Raw genomic sequence first — 26723 nt, 5'->3', positions numbered from 1 at the left:
TTACAATTTTTTAAAATGTCACTCACTTTTAATGTACAAAAATAATAAAATAATGTCATTTTTTAAAAACTGGGCAGCACCTATCAAAAGGTCAGTATTAGCAGGTATCTTCTGTTAACAATGCCACTGGAAATAAATAATAGATCTCATCAAACAGTGATCAGTATATGTGCTGGAAATCTTAGAAATGACTCTCCCTTTTATCAGTCAGTGTTGGCAGCTAATTGAGGTTAATCCAATAGGTGTTGAAAGCTATGGGAAATTGAATAAAGAGTTAAGAGAACAAAAAGGTTGTTCCATGACATTCTGCAGCATAACATACCTGTCTAATTTTTTAACTTGTTTCTTCTCTTCAGATATATAAATTTTACTTTCTATTTTTACTTTAAGAAAATATGCAATTTTGGATTCTTCATAATATTTTCTCAAAGTAGATCAGTGATTCATAACACTGGAAAGGATATATTAACTCACTTGATTTTTCTCAATACATGGAATTCAATTCCATCTTTACTTTTCAGGATTAAATATATCTATAAAAATGAAGTACATAGATTAAACCAGAAGTAATTACATTTTAAAATTCAATTAGAGTCAATTTATCATTTGAAATCAAAACATCAAGAAGCATATTTATGCACCTACTGTATTCCGGCTATTGTGTTAAGCCCTAGAAAGATCAATAACAAAAAAAAAAAAACCAAAAAAAACCAAAGGAAATTGGAATATAATAGTAGAATAGAAAGAAAAATAATCTCTTTCAACAATATGAACAATGTTAGGAACAGAAAGTTTGCTTCTGATTTATATTTATTACCAAAATTATCAAACTAAATTTTCTGCTATTAAAAAATATCAGTAGTCTCAGGACCAACATTAAAAGAAACATTTCTAGAAAGGGATCTAAAAACTAATTTTTTTTTTTTTGAGAAGAGGAAAAGTGAGAAGAGGAAAGAGGATGGGAGGGGAAATTAGAGACAGAGACAGAGATGACAGAGAAAGAGACAGAGAGACACACACACAGATAAAGACAGAGATAGAGACAGACAGAGAAACAGAGATACAGAATATTAATAAATCAACTGTAAGTAGAAAAACTTGTAACTGATTTGATTTCAAATAAAATTAAGGAAAATTAATACTGTGTTTCTTTAAAAGGTATTGGCACACAAGATGGTACAGCAAAAAAAGACAGAGACTTCAAAGGAAAGGCACAGAAACAAGTACAATTTAACCCAGGTCAAACCACAGCCACATGGCGAGTGCGAATTCTGAGTGATGGTGAACATGAACAGTCGGAAACATTCCAGGTGGTGCTATCGGAGCCTGTCATGGCTGCTCTAGAATTCCCTGCTGTGACAACAGTGGAGATTATTGACCCAGGAGATGGTAAGAGGATTTAATATATTTTCCTTTTGTTTCCAAGAGTAGCCTCCATTTAACACATTCTCAAAAAATTTCCCTATTAAGAACTTTTCAAAATAACAGTTCTTTATTCAGTAAACATTAGGAATAAAATTAGAAATTAAGTGGAGCTAGATTTTTTTTTTAAAAGTCATTTGTATCACAAATATGAGTTAATTAATGTTCTCTTTCCTTTAGTTGTTCTTTGCATTTTGGCTTGTTTTCCTTAAATTATTATTTAAGAGCTATTTTGACATATGACAGGTAAATCAAGCCAACTGATATTTCCTATTTGGAAAGTATGTCTCTTCCTACCATTTCTCATGTCTTATCAATTAGATTTTCAATTATGACTTCAGGCAAATCATTTAGTTTTTCCTTTATAAAACAAAAGAGCTATATGAAATCTCCCTGAAAGTCCTTCCACATCTAGACCTAAGACTTTATAAACCTATAAATATTACCCCAAAAAAGCTGCAGGCAATAATAATATCTAACATTTATATAGTGTTTTCTATGTGCCAGGCATTGTCCTAAGAGCTTTACAGTTATCTCATTTAATCTTAATCCTGGAAGGTAGATTTTATTATACCCATTTTACAGATGAAGAATTGAAGCAGAGATTAAATGACTTACCTAAGGTCATATAGCCAGTATGTGATTGAATAGAACATCTGTCTAATTCCTGAACCTGTTTCTTTTCTGAAGTTAGAGAAATTATAGTTTCTATTATTATTTTAAGATAGTACATCACTTTAGATTTTTTTCCTGACTACTGAGAAGTTAAGAGACTTGTTCAAAATCACAAAAGTTATAATGTGTTAGATTCAAGACTTGAAACTAGGTCTTCTTGACTCTAAGAATAGCTTTTTTCTATCGTTTTCTAGGTGGCACAGTGGATTAAGGTAGTTCAAGAGGTGTTAAGAGCTATGCTAAGAGCATGAAGAATGAGAGAAAAAAAGGATGCTCTGTAACATTCTAAAAATGATCAGTAATGTGAACAGCTGTCATTTCTGTAACATCTCCTATGTGCCAATGTTGGAGCTCCTTGTAAAAATCCTACTGTAAAAAATACAAAGCAATGCATTATCTTAAAATTAGACTTAAAGCTAAAATCTATATAACTTGAGAGAATAGGCTCAGGAATTAGACAGGAATCAGATAATATCAGGTATTCAGACAATTAATAGTTATATGATCTTGGGCAAGTCAGTTAACCTGATTGCCTCAGTTTCTTCATCTGTAAAATGGGGATACTAATGGTACCTTCCTCCCAGCATTATTATAAAGATAAAATATTTGTTAAATTCTTAGTATAATACCTGAAAAATAGTAGGCACTATATAAATGCTAGTTACTATTTCTGTTTTAATAGTAGTAGTAGTAGTAGTAGTAGTAGTAGTAGTAGCAGCAGCAGCAGTAGGAGCAGTAGCAGGAACAATAGTAATAAGATGTAACAGAGCATCTTTTTTGTACTCTTATTCCTCATGCACTTATCATAGCTTTCAAGATCTCTTGGATAACCCTCAACCTACTGTATCAACTAGGAATAAATAGAGAAAAGGCTATCTGTAAAGTCAAGAAGACCTCTATTCGAGTCCTCAATCTAACACAGGCTAACTTTTTTGACTTTGGACAAATCGTTTCATTTTCAGTGTCTCAGGGCCAAAGCAGCTGAAGATTATAAGTAGAACTGATAACCTACATTGGTATAGAGACCTTCTTTAATAAAACACAGGTTCATTAATGTTGAATAGGTATTAGACTCCTTTTGATATTGATGGAAATGTAAGAAAGCTTACAAAAAATATATTCTGCTTCTCATTTTTATGATTCTTCCTTCTCTGTACCTCAATTCTTAGTGTCTTGAAACTTTCCTTTAAATTCCTTTTGAATTAGGTTTTCTTATCCATGAACATGCTTAGGTCAATGATGGTCAAATATGGGTGAACCTTACTGCTTGCCTCTGACCCTTGTTCTCTACTGTCACAGGCCCTTAGGGCTTTCTTTTTATCAGTCCTAGCTGAAAATGATGTCTGAGCAGGTTTTTGAGAACCATTTTTTTTTTTTAATGAAAACCTTTTAGAGGCTCTTCTGAAGTTAAAATTTCCTCTGTCAGAAACCATGGTTTGTTTTTTAAATGGCCAGCTCACTTTGCTTTGTCAATCAGAAAGCTCTTAAACCTCTGCCAAGATAAAATCGACCTGAGTGCACTAACCAGAAGAGTCATGAGGAAATCCCTGCTTTAGATGGTTGAGCACAGTTAAATGTAGAAAATAGAGACTCTATTGTTACAACTTTAATTTAAAAAAAAAAAAACACCCTGTCTCTCATTTAGTGAAATGCACTGTTCAAATATATTCTGGAGTCTCATAAAAGGGCAATTAGCATTAAAATTTGATTTGGTCAGCATGGTAGAAAGATAAACCAGTCTTTCATTCATCCGGTCCTGAGAATTTGGTAAATGCCCATGTAACAAAGCTTTCTGATTTAAAAGCCTTATTTGTCCTTAATGTCCACTCATGTGTTAAAATTTTGTTTGAATTAACTTCTAAATACTTTGTTTTTAACTTACAAGGCTGAATTTCTTTGTATTAAGAAAGAAGAGATTTGATGCTTCCCTAATGTTTGTTAGTTCTATCTGACTCTTTATGCCTCTAGTCATATGAAATTGAAGGGTTAGAAGTGAGCCAAAGAGGCTTTCTAATCTGGAGTCTGTCTCCTCTATCCTGTATCCAAGGAGGACCTACGCTAAAGCCATCTTAATTGTCTGCCATCCGTCAGAATCTCCAGAGGAAATCTTAGCTTCTTTTCATTAATGCAACCTCATATATGAAATCTGGATAATTAACAAGTGCTGCTTAATGCCTAGATTGTGCCTCTCTTCCTCCAACTCAAACATTTTTTCTTGTTCTCATTTCAGTACAAAATAGAGAATAGCATATTAATAAATCATGGAATCAACAATGACCCTTTCTTCATCAGATTAAATGACTCTTTGCATCATCCCACAGAGAATAAATTTCCCAAACCTTTAGTCTTAATGATTACTTTACTCTAGTCCATGTCTAAATTCTTCATGTTCCATAAAAAATTAGAAGGCCTTGACTATGAATCATACAAAGGCTGAGTGGAAAGGAATAATCATAGATATCATAATATTTTCCTTTCCCAAAACATGATTTCTCAATTTTGAACCAGAAAACCTGGTTCAAATTCCACCTCTGATACATCCTGGTTCTGTAACTTTTGGCAAGTCACAATTTCCTGGGGTCCTCAGAACATTATTTGTGAAAAAGTTATTGAACTGCCTTGGTAGAAGCATTTTCTCTCCTGAAGCCCCCTACACCACAGATATCACCAGTCCAATCTCTGACTATATTCTCCATTATAAAAACGTCTCCATCTCTTCATAAAAAGCTGTGAATATCAATCAATTCAATCAGCAAAAATTGAATAAACACCTCTCTCATTCAATTTTTCTTCTAAGAACTGAGAATAAAATGGTCAAAAAGAATTACATGTTACCAAGGGAAAGAACTTGAACATATGGAAAGCAAAAAAGAAAAAAAAAGACATTTTTATAGAGATTCTAGCACATGAGGGGATCAGAATGGGCCCATGTCCTCCTCTCATCACCCAGAGATAAAGCTTTAAATCCTTTTATTCCTTTCTTAAGTATGTCTATATACATAGAGATACTGCTATAAAGACAAGAATTTTGTCATCTATGGAAAGGATGAACTTAAATATCAAGAATGCCTGAGCCTTTGTATATACTTTATGGAGTAGGTACCAGGCACTATAGCAACACAAGGCTCTGGAAACCTACCCCAGCTTGAGATTTTTTCATGACAGAATTTGAGTTTAGACAGATTCAAATCTAGATGACTTTAGTCAACTCTAGCCTTGATGCTGACAGTTGTTGACCATTGGCACCTGTCAATTTCCCCACACAGTGGCCCTTTATACTTATAGAGGACCACCCAAGTATTAAATGTACTCAAGAAGTTATGGGAACATGGTACTTAAGAAACCAAAGTTTTCTTGCAATGATTCATTACCCCTGTCTTTAGGAAGGAAAGTTGTTTGGTTAGTTAAAAACTTGGGGAGAAAAAAGCAGATGTTTATATAGCCAAAATAATGTACCCACTACTTTGTAAATGTCAGTCTTAATAGAAAAATTACTTAGTACATGTGATGCAAAAAAAAAAAAGATGAAAAAATCAACTTTATCTTATAGACCCACAGAAAACTTAACAAATATTGCTTTTTTTTTTCCTTTTCTCTCTTCTTCTTTCTCTCTTTTCTGGCTCTTTCACTTTAGAGTTCTATTTTGTTTTAGTGCAAAAAAATAATACTTTGTTCCTTGTTCATTTGCTTTATACGGAGTCATAGAATATTAAAGCTGAGACATTCCAGTACCCTCACTTTGGAGATGAAAAGATTGAGCTCTAGTAGATTACTTCTTTAGCTTGTTAGAAGTTAAACTTTTTCAGATGGTATTATTTGATTGCTTTCTTAAGCCTTGAAAAGACTGGAGATGAGAGAATGGAAATTCTTCCCCTAAACAATTCATAGGATCATAACATCACAAAAATTTAGAGCTGGAAAAAAAAATTTTGAAGTCATCGAGTTCAACTCCATCCTATTTTGCAAAGGAAGAAACTGAGGCACAGAGAAAGTCAATCATCCAGGTTCTCACAATTAGCAAGTATCTAAAGTTAGATTAATACCCAGGTCTTCCTGATTTCAAGTCCAATTCTATCCAAAATGCTTCTCTGTGCAGTTACCATCTCACTTTGTACTGATCACTTGCTGATTGGGTTGGAATGTCCCACATAGCAGACCCCACTAATTCCTGGAATCACTGTGTTGAATTTCTACAAGTGACAGGTCCTTGTAGGTCCTTGCGTCCTTCTTACTTCTAATGTTCAAAGTACAGAAACCATTCCCACAGCCTAAGGAACAAATGGCAAATTTGTCTACAAACATGCCAAATGTTCTGATAAAGTTAATTTCTAGAACAGATTTTAACAATGCCCTTCACCTAATAGAACATAGTGGTTCACTTTGTTGTTCAGAATAATGATTTTAAACACAATCACTTTGTGCTTTAAAAAGTTTCTCACTTTCTGATTCTTACCAACCCATTCTCATACCTTACTAATTACTACTGATAAGTAGTGTTTTCTTACTTCTCAAAGAATCTGTGACATTTTATTAATATTTGTTTAAATAAACAAATATTCTTAAGGGAAAATAACACATAAAGACAAATATTTATTTCATAAACATTTTTTTAAATATGAGCACAATATGATTTTCCAGAAAAACAAAAATATTTTTACCTTACATAATTTTTAAATGAAGCTTTCTTTTCTTTTATATTTGCATATTAACATATTTACAAAAATAGATCTAAATTTCACTGGATTTACTTTCATTTTAAAATACTTCTTTATATATTCAATTAATATTTTCTATATTTATGAATATAAGGCATAATAGATATTTATGTTGAAAAGCTTCCTTCATTTTTTATGTCAAACCAGTTCTAATCAAAGCATAGGTTTTATATAAAACGCATGGGAGAATAAAACTTTGCTAAGTCTACTCTAGCAGGACTGACCACCTAAAATATTTAAGTAATTCAACACTATTATTTAGACTGTATGTTGAAGTCTTTCCTAACCTCTTTATGAAAAGAACTAATTGAACTTTTTTTTTTTGCAGAATGACAACAAAACATATACAAATATGTATGTATGTTTATAGTCTTGAACTAATGGATTAAATATTTGCCCACTTCAGACACTTTTTCATTGGGATTGCATTAGTTTGATTAATTATTATTTAACAGAGAATAAGATTCATTTACACAAAGAAGTCTAGAATTTTGCATGTCTCAAGAATATAATTGAATGAAAAGAGATGATAACTTTAATGTACCTTGAATGAACTCAAGTTCATAACAGAATTTAGTTGATACAGGCATTTTTTTCTCACTAGACCTAAAATTAATTGTAATTTGTTGCACTGTAAGGAATGCAAGAAGCAGAGAAACATTGGGTGATTGATTCATGTCCATTGCTAAATTTAAAGGCTAAAGTGTCAAGAAGTGATAAAATTACAGTCCATTATAACTTAGAGTAGTGCAAAAGAAAGGAAGCCAGAATCTCAGTCCTGCCAACATCAGGAATTTTGCCTTTGACCAACATCCATGAATTCTCAGTAGTGTGTGGATCACAGCTTTATGTGATTAAAAGAAAATGCTTTACGTGATTAAGAGAAAACAGGGGATTATAATACTTTGTTAACCATAAAATATAAATTTTGTAATAGACACAGAAAAATACAAATAAAAGTGATTGTTGGAAAAAACCCTATTCAAAAAAAAATCTCTTAAGCTACATGAAATAAATACAAGATTTTGCTAATATAAAATAGCATTCCTTGACCATCCAATGTAAGATACATTGAGAGACATATAATTTATAATTTATTAAGCACATAACTCTGTGCTAAGGATTAGGGATACAAATACAAAGTGACAAAAAGACCATCTTTGCCCTCAAGGAGCATATATTCTGAGGAAAAAAAACAACATAAACAGGAAGCTGGAAAGGGGGGTTTGTTGAAGAGAGTGATGAATGGGGAGTATGGAAGGGCACATGAAATCAGAAAAGAAGATAGAGTGAATTGCCTAAGTTATTCATGGAATGGTGGTGCCAGGCAGGAACTCACCAATGAGAGAAGATTTGCATGTTTATATGGTACCTCAGGAAAGTTTTCAGCCTCCATGCTATTAAGTTGTATATACAATGCTTTGTCAGACAGTTCTTAGGAGAGAAATGCACTTGTACATGTTGTCATGATTTCAATTACAAGGTTTCTATTTACATTCATTCATGTCTCCTTTATGGTTGATAAATATGATTATTTCTCTTTTATGCAGGAGAAAAAAATAAGACATAGAAAAGATGATAGATTTTCCCAGGTTTGGTTTTCAAATATATAACAAACCCTGTGTTTGCCATCAGTTGTCCACAAATTTAAAGAATGCAATCTAAAAGTATTATGAATATTTATAAAAAAGTTGTTTTATTGGACCAAATTCAATATCAGTCATGAGACTATATTTTCTTTCCTTTCTTGCATTTTTCAATGCAAATGAGTTTTTAAGAACTCGTTTTGTCCTATTAAATTTTCTAGAGTAGTGTTTGCCTATCTCTGTCTTTCTTATACTAGGATTTGGTCAGCTTATAGAGCAAAGTTCTTTTTTGTGTGTCATGGGCCTCTGTTATTCTGGAGAAACCCATCAGTCCCTTATTCAAATAATGCTTTTAAATGTATAGAGAACATAAGATTGAAGAGAAAACCAATTATTTTGAAATACAGTCATCAAAATTTACTTTAGAATATAAATCCAAGGAACCTCTTCCATAGAGAGAAATGTTTCCTTTTTAGGAGTGTTTACAATCACTCTTTTTTTTGGCTTATGAAAACTCCTTGGAACTTTAAAGTGGCCAACAGTGGCAGTCCCATTAAACAGCCATATTTTTCTGTTCAAACATTGTTCCACTCATGCTCATTGGTTCACACAGAAAGCAATGGTTATTACTTAGTTTCCTCTAATACAAAAAAAAAAACAATAATTGATGACATTGTTTCATCCTCATATACTGAAACATTTGTTCATTCATTCACTCATTCAACTAACTAGATCTATTGAACACCAACTTTTAATTGTTAGGTTTTGTTTTGTTTTGTTTTCTCTAACAGTGGCAGATCTTCTAAGCAATACTTATTTTCAAGCCAAATGAATAATCCCTAAATACATGATCTTTAAATTATTTTCATTCTGCTTCTACTCCTACTTTTCCAGAATTTAAGTCCCCGTTGGCAACTCTTTTTAATCTAATTTAAATTGGTCCCATTCTTTTTCTCTTGCTTTTGCTCTTTATCTCCCAGGACATTGCTACTTTAAGATAAATTGATCATGCTGCTGTAAAAGAAAAAATTTACACCGTCATCGAATGAATTCAAAATTCTGTGCCCACTTGAAGCAAGCTGCACACGTGAAATTAACAACTCTCTTGAGAAAGTGAAGTACAGAAAATCTAGCAAAAAATTTCCCCTCTTTAACCTCTGCTAAGCCCTCTACCACTTTCTCCATCTAGATATCCAGTAATATTTCCCATAGACAAAAAGCCCAAGGGAATAGATAAGCCTGGTACTGTGCCCTCCAGGTCAGCAAGCCCAAGCTTTGTCAAACTAAGTGGAGGAGTGAATTCCAGAGCTAAAGGCCCCCCACCAAGATCACCCTACTTTTCTCTCTTTCATTATTCAAATCTACTGACAAATGGCAGGAGTGCTGCCCTCCCTTACTTTACAGGCTTAAGTGGTACAGGGTAAGAAAATAAGATTCAAGATTCAAACCTCATGGGGCTTTAATAATTAAAATCCAACACATGGAATTTTTCAAGTAAATTTTATTAATAAGTACTGAGTAATACAGACGAATTGAATCTGTATTAATAATAGCAAATACCATCCAAAAAAGTAGATTTTTCCATGATTTGCAAGCTCTAAGCAAGGTAGAGTAAAATAAATCCACTGGCAAATATCAAATTTCTTTTGGTGATAGAATGACTTCCTAAATTGATCTGAATAAAAACAGCACTACTAAAATATTATAAATATCAACTGTGTATGATATGTTTTGCTTTCTTTGTTGCAAAGTCTGATGAAAATCTCTACCTTGAAATTGAATAATGTGAGTGTGAATTTTGGTTGAAAGGAATTAGAAATAATGAAATCCTAATTCATAAAAATGTAGCTAATCCAAAGCTGAATAGTCTTTTGCTTTTAAATTAAGAATGATATGGGATAAATTACCTAGATAAAAGCAACTGCTATAAAACCAATTCAAATAATAAATTTGGAGATGTTGAAAATTATATTTGTGAAATTGTAATGCCACAGATTTTATCATATCAGTATAATGACATTTTCTATTATTTTCTTACCTGCAGTATTTCTAATATTCTTTGACTGCCAGAGAGCCATTGTGGTTCAGTGCTTCAAAGAGAACATGATGAGTTGTTGTTTTCTGTAATCTTTCTTATAAAGGAAATTAACAAAACCTTTATGTAATAAGTTCTGAAGTAATTCTGTCAAACAAAAATTTACTACATATAGTAATATGAAATATGTCTTGGAAAATCATTTATATTATCTGCATGGAACTTTTTTGTTATCACCCTTTGTTTGATATAGCCTTCTTCTACCATTAAAAAATGAGAAGATTATACTTGTATGAGTACACTTGTATATATCATAGTTACTCTTCTAGGGAAAGAGTCCAAATAAATGCTTCTTTACATCTGATGAATAGAGTCCTGAATTCCAAAGGAATTTTTGCTTGCAAAAAGTGTACATTGTATGATTATTCCTCTAAGCATACAACATCCAAAATGAAAGAGATTAAATTAATTTGCTGAAGTTTCCTTCTCTGTCAAGGGGCCAAAACTAGTTTTCTGGGAAGGTATGCCAAAAGCCCTTACTTAAGTGAGAAAAAGAGATTACAGAAGAGATGAAAGAGAAATCTTTTTTTTTTTTTTTTTTTAATTTCCAGAGATGAAACATTGGCTCTGAGTTTGTATGTTTTAGAAGTTTGTGTCCTCTCCACATTCTCTTCCTACCCCCACCATTGTTCTGTAATAGTTTATGAAAGGAACAACAACAAAAAAATAACCAAAACAAACACTGGGGAAAATTTGAATATGTATATAGTTATTTCACAGTGATTATCTCAGGAAGTACAGTAATGAATGTTTATTCTATGTTATCTCTGCAGAATCAACTGTCTTTATTCCTCAGTCTGTCTACACCATTGAAGAAGATGTTGGTGAATTGTTCATTCCCATCAGAAGAAGTGGAGATGTGAGCCAAGAATTAATGGTGATCTGCTACACTCGACAAGGTAGTACAAGTCGGGTTAAGTACACATGATGGCTGGAAAAAAGGGAATCCTTTTGAGGCAAGGACACAAATAAGTTTACATTATGAGCAGTTCCCTTCCCTTTTATTTTTCATGAACCACTAACAGGTAACAAAACTTATGAAGCATTATTCATTAAGGAACTAGCACTACTGAATAAATAAATTTATTTTCCCAAACAACCTTAAATGTCTCTGAAGTAAAAGAATTTGATTTGGTGGATGTGGTGCATTATTGATGATGAACTTTTGGACAGAGGTATCAAACAGGCAGCCCTCTGTATACAAGTCAATATTTCAGTTTGATACAGGATCAGGGTGTCAGGAAATTCTGAGTTCAAATCCAGCTTCAGACACTTATTAGCTGTGTGACCCTTATCTGTAAAATGGAGATAATAGACCCATCTGTCAGAGTTATTGTGAAGATCAAATGAGATACTAATTACAAAGCACCATGCTTAGCACAAAACAAGTGCTACATAAATGTTTGTTATTATCACACAGTAGTTGGTGCAGGTAGATAAGAGTGGTAGACCAGAAATCAGGAAGACTGGAGTTCAAATCCTACCCCGGACACTTACTAGCAGAATGACCCTGGGCAAGTCATTTAACCCTGTTTGCCTTAGTTTCCTCATCTGTAAAATGAGCTACAGAAGGAAATGATAAACCACTCCAAGATCTTTGCCAAGCAAACCTCAAATGGAATCACAAAGAGTCAGACAGGACTAAAACAAAAACAATTATTATATCCTAGGCTTAACACCTAGCAAATCATTTCAACATCCTGGGACTCACTTTCCCTATTTATAAATTGAACTTACTCTTCAGATTTTTGTTGTATAGAATGCTCAAATAAGAGCATGTATACATACACACAGTGTTTTGCAAAGAGCTATATAAAAGTCAGTGATGTGTAGCACCTGGACAGTTGTGTGTGTGTGTGTGTGTGTGTGTGTGTGTGTGTGTGTGTGTGTGTGTGTGTGTTTAAATACTTGCAAGGTAATTTAAAATGACAAAATGCTTAATGGAAGAGAGAACATCTGAAATTCTATAGTTTAACTATACCTAATCAAGATTTTGTTTCTTAAAGACAAATACAATATCTTGCTGAGGTATTTATGGGTCTTACCAGTTTAACTTTTCAGAGCTTAAATTCATGACCAACTCATATTGGATTTGTAGCTGACTTTTCTGTAGTTCTAATCCATCATCCATTGACAGGTACTGATTTTCTCTAGCATTCTTGGATTGTTTTGATCTTTTAGTAGAAGGAATAAACCAGTTCACCCAGGAGGATATCTTAGCAGAGTAAATCATTACAGTAAAATCAGAGCAACCAGAGGAAATAGTTTGTTCTACTAGACTGAGGCAAGATTTCAAGATTAACCTTTTACTGGCCACAATAAAGACAACTAAAAGATTATTGGAATTTGTACCAAGTTTCCCCTTAACTATAGGGGTGCTACTCACTGCCTGTAACCCTATGCAGCATTCCTAGGAAAATCTTTGGGAGATACCCTAAGTATAGATTCCTAAAGTAGCCTTAATTACTTAATCCAACAGTTTCTTCTCCCTTAGAAATATATATTTGACTTAAAAATAATTACTGTTCTCTTTCTGGAGCATAAAAAGTCAATCATGTTGTTTGTAAACACGATGGAGCAAAGAATGATAGTTTAGATGCTTGAATATGAAATTTTAGTTACAGCATCTCTCAAAATAATTTGCTTCTGCATGAATAAGGCATTTATACATATAATCTGTAACATAATTTGTAACAGGTATTTATGCTTAAAATTTTCCTTTTCTTTTAGTATCAAACTATTTTCAACTAAATTTTGGCTCTAAATTGATTTTGTATAGCACATTATTTTTTAATTAAGGTTCTGAAGAACCTTACTAGAAATAAAATATGTTTGCTTAACAAGAATATTAAAATTTTCCATATGGCTGTTTAAAAGCTGCACTTAGGTGAAAGCAAGTGTCCATAATATTTTATTAATCTTTGACAATATTTTTATAATTCCTAAGAGAGGTCTTTAAATTGTACTTTTGATTTGAGACTTAAAAGGAGGAAAAATATATATTTTTAAGTGGCTTGGATTCAGCTTAAAATCCTTAGAATTTTAAATAATAACTAGTATAGTGGGAAAGGGGAAGAAGAAGTAATTGATCATTATGATAATACATTGGGAGAACAAAGTGAAATCCTAAGTATGAAAATTAGTGTTTTTGAAAGCAATTTTGAGATTTTTTTTCCTCATGAAACTTTTTGACCATTCTCTCATCCTAGGAACTGCAACAGGGACTGTCCCTACATCTGTGCTCTCCTATTCTGATTACATATCCAGGCCTGAGGATCATACCAGTGTTGTCCGATTTGATAAAGATGAACAGGAGAAAATGTGCCGGATTGTTATTATTGACGACTCTTTGTATGAAGAGGCTGAAACATTTCACGTTCTGCTGAGCATGCCCATGGGTGGAAGAATTGGTTCAGAGTTCCCAGGGGCTCAGGTTACGATTATCCCTGACAAAGATGATGGTAAGAACTAATTTATCATTCTAAATGTTATTTCTAAAAGAAGCAAAATGTGGCAAAAGATGATAATATAAATATGTCATCCTCCCATCATATATCAACTTGGTGTTCTTTCCATCTCCACCTGTTTCCTTCCTCAATCAAGCGTAAAGTTAGTGAAATGGAAGTCTTTGAAAAGTGGCAATATTCACACTTATTTTTAGAATTAATTATTCTTATTGTGACTCCTTAGTATCTCTGCAAAATATGTAATTTTATCCTCATAAATAAGATCTGCACATAAATGGTTTCGTTTTGTATGCTATATAACCTGATGCCAGGCAATATCAAATGATTGATGCTTTTTTTTAATGATGAGGGGGAAAAATAAGGAAAGCAAATGCAAGTAAATCCAGTTATTTTCTGCTTGTGCTAGTCTGGATGGATTTGGTAATTAAACTCTATATCCAAAGTCATTCCTGATGGAACCCGCCAGGCAGGGATGTTAAATCAGTAACTAGAAAGCTTGTGAAACAGGAGGATCTTATTCCACTCCATCCCCTTAAAGAGAAATTCCAAAGAAAAAAATCCCTTCCTCTGATAGGAAGAATGACAAAGATTGAGAAACAGAGTAGAAAGAGAGAGAAATATAGATAGATTGACATACAGGCAGACAAACATGGGTTTTATAACCTTTCCATGTAGAAAGGTGTATTATTGGGTTTGTTTTGGGATTTATTTGTTTTTTAAACAACCAATGAAAAAAGAATAAGGTGTGGATGGCCATATGGGGAACCACAAAGAGATAAGGATACAGACTTTTATTTCTTCTCCCCAGCCAGTCTTTCTCTTAGGTAAAAAGAAGAAGAATGACAAAGTCAGTGTCTGCTTTGAAGAGAAAAGCTATTGGATCTCTGACACTTAAGCATTCTTGAAGTCTCATGAGTTGGGGACAGGCTGCATGACTGGGGAAGTCATTTAACTTCTTAGTAAGACTATATGTGGTGCTTGTCTGTATTGGTAAAGAGAGTTTCCTTAACAGGTAGTTCTCTTTAACAATGAAGTATATGCCAAAGGGCTTTCCTGGTCCCCAGCTGTCCCCAACTCATGAAAGCTATCTAAAAGTTTTAAAATAATATGCATTGCTTAATTTAAGAAATTGCCTTTCAGCTCTGTTTAAAACTTTGTTTTTAATATTTTATAAGAAAAGAGATCCTTAAAAAAAAAAAAAAAAAGTTGGCTATCTATATCCAGAGCAAGATAATTCTGTGTATTATATTCAAATTTTCAAGTACATATAAATAGTGGGAGAGAGGGGATGAGAATAATACAAAGGTTTGAGGGGAGAATGCAAAGGAAAAGCTTAGAACAAGCTTATCAAATAGCAATAAAACTCCTACTTTTATTTGAAAAAGACCTTCATGGATGATGGAAGCATTAACAGCTATGGTCATCATCCCTGTCTTCAAAAAGACCAGTAATATTGAACTGCCACATGATTTTTCATTCTCTTTTTCTTTTGGGCCAATGGGAGAGGAAAGCAAGGCTAATTCAAAATAGAACCTGCTTTTTTTTTAAATAACAACAATTTTTATCTTAAAAGTCAAATAGAAAAGGTTTCTGTAAAACTTATGATACAACTAGGTGGCAGTGACTTGAATGCTCGACCTGGAGTTTTCCTGACTCATTTTACTTGAAACATTTAAAAGCTGTGAGACTCTAGATAAATCAAATTACCTCTTTCAGCTTCAGTTTATTCATTTTAAAATGGGAATAGGAATACCTAGATGGGGGTGATGGATGGATTCTAGAGAACCTGGAGTCAAGAGACTCAAACACTTCCTAGCTAGGTGAGTCTGGGTTAGTCACTTAATTTTGTTTGCCTCAGTTTCCTCCTCTGTAAAATGAGCTGGAGAAGGAAATGGCAAACTATTGCAGTGTTTTTGTCAAGAAAATCCCAAATGGAGTCAGGTAATGTCAGAAATAACTGAAACTGCACAACAACAAATTGGAGATAAAAAATATGTATTTCACTAAGTTGTTTTGAGGATCAAATGAAATAACACTTATAAAATGCTTTGCAAACCATGAGTTCTGTTAGTGATAGTAATGACCCTATCAAGAGATATTGCTTCCTGGACTTTCTTAGTACACCTCATACACCACCTGGTGGCAACTTTTCTGGATTACAGACATTGTTCCTGAGTCTTCTGAAATAATCAAATAGCGCACACACACACACACACACACACACACACACACACACACACACACTAATATATGTATGTATGTATGTATGTATATATAAAACCCAGGAATATACTTAAATATTAGACATTGAACTGGGGGTCCTCTGTGTGTGTGTGTGTGTGTGTGTGTGTGTGTGTGTGTGTATGTGAAAGAAACACCTAGAGAAAGAGACAGATTCAGAAAGACAGAAATAGAGAGAAATAATGAAAATCTGAAAGAATATTTTAAAAAGTCAATTGTAATGAGTTTTAAGATATGATCTGATAAATCTAGAGTTATGTTTCCTTAACATTTCTCCCTTGCTCTTTGTACATGAATGCTACAGCTATAATTTCATCCCTGAATTCCATCCCAACTTCTGTCCTATGTTCTCCACTCTGTTGGATATTACTTCTCGTACTTTTTACTCTCACCATATTTACAACAGTATCCTCAAACACCAGTAAACCTTCTGACTTCCATGTTTCTGTCAACAGTATTCTCATTCTCTCCATCACCCAAATTATTGGTCTCTTTCCTTATCCTATCACTACCAACCCATAGAAAATAAGTCATCAAGCAACAAGTCCTGTCCATTCTCTTTTCTTTAATGTTTCTACCATCTGTCTTTCAGTATCTCTGTGGAGCTTTCAGTACTTATCATCACATGTCAAGATTATAGAAATAATCTCCCACAAGATCTCATCAGCTTTAATTACTACTGTTATGAACATTATACCCAAGTGATCTGCCTAAAATAAACATCAAAAATATTTCATTTTTCTATTTGCCTATAACAATCTCTAGGGTTTTTTTATGTGTCATGCATTCTTTTGAGAGGTAGATGATATTTATGGGTTCCTTTTAAGAATAATTTGTTTAAATGATTGGAGGAAATGCTAAAAATTTTACCTAGAGGCTAGTGAAAATATTTTCTTCATCCAAGTTTATGGACATTCTGAAATATGTCAGACTTCAGGCTCAGAACCCTTGGCTTAGAGCAGTAAAGAGAAGGATTTCTTTATATAAATTGTCCTGACTAACTTATGAAAAAATAAATCAAGAGGAGGAAAAGAAATTTTATTTTGTAGTGGGTGATTTTAAAATTTAATATGTTATAAAAAGTTGAATTCACTTGATTTACATAGTAATACAAGAATATAAAATTTTATTATCATGAGTATTTTTAAATGTACTTAAATTACATATTGTCTATATTTTACATTATCCCATGAAATATATCTACTCATTATGCTGATTGTTTTTTCTTTTGATATTTTAACATTCTAAGTCTACTAGTTCAGTATTAGATATGTTTATCTCTACTAGTGGAATATTTAGACTGGCTGTGTTACATTTTGCAACACATCTCTTTTTCCAATTATACTTATCCTGAATAATTTCTGTATGAAGAAAAGTCCACATTCTGACATTATTGTCTATCAGTCCCATTTATACACTCCCTGTTTCATTAACCTTCTAGCCTTCCCCCAAAGTGCCTTTTCATATTTAGTTGTCCTCTCCTGCTTTAAGTGTATTTCAATCCTGATCTCTGCCTCTTAGAAGCCTTAGTTTTTCTTCAAAACTCAGTTCATTTGCTGTTTCCTAGTGCCCTATCCATGTGGCACTTGGAATTTTCTTTACCATGCTCCCTATCCAATTATCTTTATAACCATCTTTTTCAGTCTCTTATATATTATCTTCCTCCATTAAGAATGTAAACTCTTTAAGAACAGGAACTTGTTTTTTTAGCTTATATTTGATTTCCTAGCATTCAGCATAGTATCTGACACATTATAAACTTAATAAATGTTTGTTAACCAACACACCTGAAATTACATTTTATTATTCAATGTGTCCTCAAAGCCATTAAAGCTTAAAACTGCCCTAAGACTTTTGGGGTATCCTATAATTCACTTAGTCAAAAAAAAAAAAAATTTATGAAGTGCCGGCAATGAGTCAGACACTACACTGACACTACTCTGCACCTCTCCCCAATTCAGCAGAATGTTAACTCTTTAAGGACAAGAAATCTTTTTTATCTTTGTATTTCAGTCAATTTGGACATGTTAGGATTAATACTATTAGTTGAATTGGAATGTATTAATAATATCAAGAATCTACTAAATTAATGAAATATTAGTATTATAGGTAAAAAGGGAAAGGGAAGAAAGCAGACACAAGCACACATATAATATCAACCCAAAAAAAACATTGTAAGAAATGATATGAACATTTTTATCCATTGTAATATGCCTCTCTACAACTTTTATTCATTGTTTCAAATTCTTTTGTCAAGGGCCAAAATGAAATCAATTCTTTTATAAATATGAATACCTTTCACAGCTTGAATACAGGAATTGTATCCCACTTTAATCTCATCTCTTGTAGACCACAAATCTAGTTGACTTTCCCCCTCTCCCTAATTTAATAAAGTCCATTGGCTTCCTATTATTTCCAGGATTAAAAATAATATCTTCTGTTTGGCTTTTAAAACCCTTCAGAACCTTACCCTTTTCAACCTTTCCAGTTTTCTTACATTTTAATTTTCTTTTATGAACTCTGAGATCCAGTGATCTCTGCACATTCCAGGGCATATACACTGGCTGTTTTTCTTTATAAGTAGAATGTCTCTCACTACTCATCTATTTCCTATTTTCCCTGGCTTCACTCTTGGGTAGTTAGGTACTTCAGTAATTAGTTGTGTGATTAGGTATTTAGTCACTTAGATACTTGGGTTTTATGGAATGTGAGCCATTCATTCACTTTTCACCCAAGTCTCATCTACAGTTCCAAGAAGCTATAGTATTTGAAGCAGCTCCACTTGGATAAAACCGTCTACCTAAAGCTTGTGAAGACTTCCCCCAACAAAATCAGTGAATTAGAATAATTTGTTCTAAAGACCATGAAAGTGGCTCAAGCAGTGAAGTGGAGCACTTAGCTCTCAGTCATCCACTTCCTCCTGGGCCATTGCCAATTGTCCTAACTTTGGTCTTGTCACAAGACTTTGATGAATCTGTGAGAAAAAGGGGAAAGGCTTTGTGAAACACTTTCTCACTTCAATACAATTTATATAAAAGTCAAGACTTTATCTGATCACCTTGTGATGTCATTGATCCTTTCTGAAAATAAGGACTAACAATTTAAGGACATAAAGACTCAGGAACTTAGGCACTTATAAGTGCCATATATATATATATATATATATATATATATATATATATATATATATATATATATATATATGGCATATGTATGTGTGTGTGTGTATGTGTGTGTATGTGTGTGTATGTGTGTGTGGACATATATATTCTGGTAAGAAGGTATTAATTTCTTAGGTACTTAAATGCTTAGCTCTTTAGGGACATAAGCACTTAAATATTAGATGGACATAAAAAGTATTTGAGTAATTATGTGTTTAGGCACTTTGGTAGTTTGGGCTATAATTAGGATTGGGTACAATTTTGAACTGTATTAAATCATTTTTGATTGAGCTGAACTATTTTAAAGAACCTGAACTACTTTGAAACAATTTAAAGCCATTTAGATCACTTTGAACTGGTTCAGACCATATTGAAATGGTCTGAAAAGCTTTAAATTAGATTTAAGTGATCTGAACCTATTTAAATTGGATTAAACTCAAGTACTTAAGCATATGTAAGGTAATTAATACTTTGTTATATAGTCAATTAAGAAATTAAATACTTTGTTACTTCAGTAATTTTGTAATTTGGCATTTAGCTTAATTAGGTACTTTGGTAATCAGTTAATTAAGTACTTAGATATTTAGATAAATAACTTTATGGATAGTGACATTGGGTAATTAGTTACTTAGAGGAATTTAAGATTAGCTTTAGGGTTAGGGTTCAAAACAGATTTAAAGTTTTGACTCCAAATCCCTCATTCTGTAAGAGGAGTTTTCTTAATCTTAATGCTTTCTCCCTATTATCTCCAATTTATTTGTACTGAGTTGTTTGCACGTTATCTTCCCATTAGACTATGGACTCATTGAAAGAAAGGACCTCCTTCCTCCCCTTTCTTTGCATTTTCTATACTTAGCATAGTACCTGGCACTCAATGGATAATTTAATAAATTCCAGTGACTGACTTTAGGCTTAATATTCTAAAATTCTATCATCATCATATTCATCAATGGCTATAGCATGGTTGTTAGCTCATTCATCATTTGAACAACTATTATTTCTACTACAACTAGTTGCCCTGATTTGTTAGTGCAAATTCTTGTGTTCCATTTCCCTCCAGAGGATTTTATGTACTCCTCCCATTTTTTTTTCCTGATCAAAATACAGGCTACATATTTCTTTTCCTTTTTTTCAAGAGAAAGGAATACTGATCAGAGGGCTAGGAAGAAAGCCAGGAAAAGGGGGAAAGAAAAATTGAATCTGATGAAGAGAGAGAGAGACAGATCAAAAGAACTGGAGAGGAAATAAAATTAGAATGTAGATAAGGTTTAGTTGGTATTCCAAAATGTTAGGGCTTCCTATTTTGGGCTCTTATTCACTTCAAAGCTTATCTCATCACCGTTTTTGTGTTGCTAATTAGCTGATTAACCACTTTTCTCAGCTGGTAAATTATTATCTCAGACATGGAAGGAATAATTACTCACTAGTCCAACTAGTTGTAGTTATTTCATGGACTCTGGTAACCAGAACTATTACATCTGCTGGCTGGATGAGACTAACTTGAGAAGCTACAGCCCCATCCCATCCCTTCTGTTTATTTTTGTAAAGAATACAATAACCTAACCAGGAGAGCTTTTTTAAAAAATCCCAGAGTCACCCTGTAATCTGTAGGAATTTGAAGACTTCTTTCTCTGCAAATAGATATTAACTTGCTACCAATGATTCCCCTTGACCAGTACTTCTGGTCTGAGCACCCAGCTCAACTTCTTGCACAACTCATGCCCTCCACCCCCAGTTCTCTTTGACCCCAATAAGAAGCCTATGGAAACCTACTAAATTCATCCATGTTGAGTACTTAATTCCATCCAAGGTCCAAGCAGACTACCTGTGTAATCATTCTGAGTGACTGGCCCTCCACTGTGTATCTCCCCTTGATAAAGGTAATGTTTCTCTCCAACAAACCATTATCTCTTTGAAGTATTAAGATCTTTGCCAAGTCTGTAACTAATAATTCAGCAGATTCCTATTTTTGTAAATTTTTTGATTTAAGAAACAGAGGAAATGAGGGCTGAATCAGGAATTTTGTGGATCAATGGCATGGCCTTCTTCTGGAGAACAGAGCTGAGACCAGGATCCCTGCTCATTAAGTATTTGTTGAATGAATGAGTGAATGAAGGAGTAGCCTGGTGTGGCCAAGAAAGGGTTAATCTAATCTGCAAAAGTACTAGTTATTTAGGAGCTGGGCTCCTTTTATTAGTATGCCCTTAGGCAGAGTTTATAAAGGTTTAGATCTACAAACACTTCTGAGAGGGAAAAAGTTACAATAGCTTTGGGCTCTACTGAATTTTATTACTGACTTGATCTGATAGTAAAATTTATAAGCATTGTACTTTTAATGAGTCATGAATATCTAACCAGAAGATAGCTTATCTGTTAGTTGGCTTAAGACTTCTGGGAGACTTAGAGTTCTCAACCTGAAACAAACAGTTCCCTTGGTCTTGATAGAAAATGGAGGGATAGTACTAGAGTGTGATAGTGATTCTTTACTGGACTTGAAGTTGATCCTATCTGAAATGTGAAAATATTTCCACCCTCTAGTGATCAGTGCAAAAAAGCAGTGGGTTGCCTTTGCATTTGAGTTCACTCATCTTGGCAAAACCCCACTCTTATTAATTGGCAGCCTCAGCAAAGAAACTGGAGATGAAATGGATCACAGAAAGTTAATCACTTTTCTCAGTGTTGAAAGATTTAACTATTGGAGTGACAAAAAGAAAGCTCCTATATTGAGAAATTCCTCACTAAAAGAGAAATAGAAAATTTCTATTTCTATCTCCCTAATTTGGGATTCTAGGTAATCAAATTCAATTATTAAAAAACAAAAAAAAAACAAAAAAGAAAAACAAAAAAACCTCATGGTAAAGAAATGTAGAAAATGCATAGATTTTATGATTTTGCATTTTATTTGTAAAAACAAATTTGAAACCCTGAATAACTGCATAAAAATAGAGTTGAAGAACTATACATTTTAAACCAAGGAGTTTGTGGTTTATACTAGAAACTCCATGACTATGTAGGTATTGTGATCAAACTGCCTTAGGACCTTCAATTTGTTAGTTGTGAAGAGATGATTTGGAGGGAAGAAGTTTTATGTTGGGGAGCTATTAGACTAGAGTAATTGAAAGATGTTATAAAGGTCTAAAGTGGTCTTATGGCCTCATAAGTGGAGAGATATAGATGTGAGAAATGTCATGTAGATAGAAGTAGTAGATTAGATATTAGGGGAGGACAGCATCAAAGAAAACCTAAGAGATAAGAAGAATGATAGTGGCTTTGTTGAACCTGAGTGGTTCTTCTAATGGGTAGGAGTTCTAAACCATTTTTTGAGTTTATGGTTTTCTTTGGCAAACTGGTAAAGCCTCTGCCAGAATAATAGTTTTTCTTTTAAAAAATTAATTTATTTTATTGTGAATTTAAGAAATAAGCATTTCCATAATGTAGTAGAATGTGGGGGGATGATTGTACATAAACTACAAATCTTAGAATAATATTTTAAATGCTTAAAATAAAAATATATAACAGAAGTTATAAAGAAAACCAATCATATTTAAATTATTAAAATAATAAACTTAAAAAACAACTTTATGGATCTCACTTAAAGAATCTTTAATCTAGTTATAAGTGTGAGACTAGAGTTCAGGTGAAAGATGAAGTTATGATATGTGGCTTTGGGATTCTTCTGCATAGAGGTAGAGAATAATTTGAAAGTAAGGAAAGCTAAAAAGAATGAAGAACAATGAGGGAAACTTCAGTTTACCAACAAAGAAATAATTTCTGATCTAAGAGAGGGCATATTAAACCAAACGGTAGTGGCAATAGGAAGGGGCCGGAATAGACAGGCAAGATTTGAGAATATAAGGTTTGATAATGAAGTGGGAGTTGAGAGAAAAAAGGAACAACCAATGTAAATAGCATTTTCCTTAAGAGTTTGCCTGTGAAAAAGAGAGTAAATATAAGCGTTTGAGAGCCTAATGTAAGAAGGAAGAGATCTGTGTATTTTTGTAGGTAGCAGGGAAGGAGCCAATGAATAAAGAAAAGTTAAAGAGAATAATAGGGAATGACCAAGAGAAGGTGCCCAAAGTAAACAAGAAGAAATGATAACTTTCAGCAACCCAAGTGGAGGGGCATACTTTAACAAGGAGAAAGGCCAATTCTTCATCAGACAATGGAACAAAAGAGAAAGAATGAGTATGAGAGAGTGGTATTGAGGAAATCTGAAGTACATAATTGGAGAGGAACAGATCATTTGTAAAGGTTTCACAAAATTAAAGTAGTACATGAATGCTAGTTTTTAGTACACTAATTTTTTCCAGTAAAATATGAGAATAATTCTTCTGCTTAAGATAAAACAGAACGAGATTGTACAAGTGTTTGAAAGGAAAAGTTTAGAACTTCTAATACAGATCCTAAGATAGATTTACCAGTGAAAAGTGAAAAGAATGTTTGGAAATCTGAAGGGCCTAGTTGAAAAGAAATAACAAATTTGTAGTGTATAATTAGCATGACTTTGTGAGTTTCCCCAAGGACATTTAATAGCAGATAGGAACTAAGAGGGTATTTGATAAGAGTACTCTAGAGAAGCAATTTGGAAAAACCTAAATAGTGAAAAGGCAAGCCTGACTAGGGATACAAGGATAGGGAATGTGCAAGGTTGAACTATAGGATAAAGATTCAAGAAGCAAAGAAAATAGCTGAAATGGGGAGGTGTGACAATTTGGGAAAATAATAGGGGCTAAGTAACTGGAAGCTGTGATGAGTACAGAAAAAAATGGCATTTGAAGGTTTGCTGAAGCAGTAGGAGGGTATAGTCAATTAAAAGAACTCTGCATTTATAAAGGTTAAATCTCGGATCATGATGAGATCAAGTGTTTGACCAGCCTGTATATAGCTGAAGTGACCTCTTAGGTCAGAGGTTAACCTGTTAGGTTAGAGATGACAGAAAAGATGACAAGAAGACTAGACTGTGTAAGCCCTGGTCCTTATCCAGGCATGGTAGCATGGTGGACATGGTACCAGTCAGAGCTGAATGAAGGGAGCCCTGTGTCTGGGTGCTTGTTGGTTATAACACTGAGGCTTGGCTCAAGATTATCCCTCATCCCTAGAAATCCTTCCTTCTGAGTTACAGGATGCTCTGAGAACATAGCAATTATAATAAGACTAACATTTATTTTCAAAATAGTTTGTATTGTTTTATTTTATCTGATACACATTTCGATTGTACAGATTAATGTGTACTTTAGAATTGTAGGGCTTTGAATAGGGTGTGCTCTCAGCACATAGGAAAGTTTTTTGTGCCTGTGTGATTCATCACCGCCTTGGGATTTGCTTTCCCAGCTCCTCCACAGACAGATCACAGAACAACAATGTTGGCAATGGAGACTGTGGAATGTGGGGCTCCTTCATTATGCCCTGAGGGGAGTGTGATTGAATAAATGCCAAAATGGCTTCACTCTTGGCATAGTTCTTGATATAATATTTGTTGCATTGACTTCTTAACTATCAAAGAGAGTTGCACAAAAGGAGATTCCTACTACTTTCATCCAAAGAGGTGTCTCACAATGAAGGGCAAGCATTTTGCTTCCTCTCCAGGGATCCATGAATCTTCTATCTCTAGATATATACTTTACTTACCACTAAAAATCAAATGAAAACTAGAATTGCAGTTCTGTTAAAGTGAATGAGAGATATGATGCCTGCGGAAGTTGAGCCTTACAAGGACAATTATGATTTATTTGAATCCTCATGGATATAGGATCTGGTCTTCATCCCTACATGCTCAGAAAAACAAATTTTTATCACTTCATGCAGTGGTTCTAAAATTTCATTCACACTAACCAAATACAAAAGAGTCTAAGAAACCAGAAAGACAATTTAATTAATCAATTCAGTGATTTAGTCATGTATCCTCCATCTCCTAACTCCATGCTTCTCCCCCATGCCTGAAATGCCCTTCCTCCTCAGCTCTGCCTCTTTTGGATTCTCTGCCTTCCTTCATGGCTCAGCTCAAATTCATAATCTCAGTAAAAGATCCTACCCCAAGTACTTTCTTTTTAATATTATCCCCCATCTATGCTGTACATGTCTTGTAGGACATAGCTATTTGTATGCTGTCTCCCCAGTTATAATGTGAGCTCCTTGAGCAGAAACTGTATTTTTACTCTCTTTATCTTCATGGGAACATAAAGTAAAACATAGTCGCAGTACTCAACATAAGCTCAATTTCTAATTGGGAAGACAACAAGCAAATATCCATGGTTGTTGATTGACTAACTTTCCTGCTCAGCACGTCTTGGCAACTGTCTCAAATTAAAAGATGGAAAGCAAGCTTTAACTTGCACTGATACGGGTGTTATAATAATTTCATTATCATTAAGTTACCTATAACAATAAAATCAAAAGTCTGGCAAAAAACAAACTTTATAATAGTTGTATATTTGTATATATTTTATTATCTTCCTGTAATTAAAGTACAGGACTTATCTTAACTTTTTAAATTTGTTTTGTTTTGTTTTTATCTGTCTATCATAGGGTTTGTACATAGTGAATGCTTAATAAATATTTATTTAATTGAATATATTTTTTCAAAGATTTCTAGTGGGCATACTCAGCTCCTGGTACCTGATCCTTATCAAACATAATGTCCATCTCTCTCTCTCTCTCTCTCTCTCTCTCTCTCTCTCTCTCTCTCTCTCTCTCTCTCTCTCTCTCTCTTCCTCTCTCTCTCTCTCTTTCTCTCTCTTCTCTCTCTTCTCTCTCTCTTTCTCTCTCTGTCTCTGTCTCTGTCTCTCTCTGTCTCTCTGTCTCTGTCTCTGTCTGTCTCTCTGTCTCTCTCTCTCTCTGTCTCTCTCTCTCTCTCTCTCTCTCTCTCTCTCTCTCTCTCTCTCTCAGTATACACTGATAAATTCTTAACTTTTTGACTCACTTCCCCCCCTAAATTCCACACAGAACACCATACTTCCATTTGCATGTTGTATGCCATGATGTCAAAGATTACAGTTTATCTTATATTAGTTACTTTTATAGCAATAAGATGTAAAAGACAGCCTACTCTCTTGAGAAGGAAGTTTGCACAGGATAAATGAGTCATTTCTGTTGCTGGCTAATCTCATCCAATTTACATTGATTTTTTTAGACCTAATTTTACAAAGCAACATTTTTTTCCAATAGTCCCCTAAATTCTATTAGTCTGCTTATTTATAACTGACATTACTATACTATTGTGGTATCTTAGCCAAAGAATCCAAGAAATTGTTAACTCAACAATTAAATCCCTGAAATCAGTGTCTTGTTTAAAATAAAACACCTTAGAACTTGTAATGATATTCTTAGATTGACAACTGCAAATGACCATGTCCTGTGTTAGC

At 33.6% G+C, this 26723-nt stretch overlaps 1 protein-coding gene across 1 annotated transcript in view; it reads left to right on the top strand.

Moving 5' to 3' along the window:
* The window catches only part of FREM2 (FRAS1 related extracellular matrix 2), a 208208-nt gene that overhangs the window by 99820 nt on the left and 81665 nt on the right, over positions 1 to 26723 (top strand). Inside the window, 3 exon segments of the mRNA XM_074304856.1 lie at positions 1159 to 1389; positions 11267 to 11392; positions 13703 to 13954. Of these exon segments, the coding sequence (XP_074160957.1) occupies positions 1159 to 1389; positions 11267 to 11392; positions 13703 to 13954 (609 nt within the window).

The sequence above is a fragment of the Sminthopsis crassicaudata genome, chromosome 3, assembly GCF_048593235.1.
Source record: "Sminthopsis crassicaudata isolate SCR6 chromosome 3, ASM4859323v1, whole genome shotgun sequence".
NCBI classification, from domain to species: Eukaryota; Metazoa; Chordata; class Mammalia; order Dasyuromorphia; family Dasyuridae; genus Sminthopsis; species Sminthopsis crassicaudata.
Note: the sequence above shows the minus strand (reverse complement) of the source record. Positions and strands in the feature narration are given on the sequence as shown.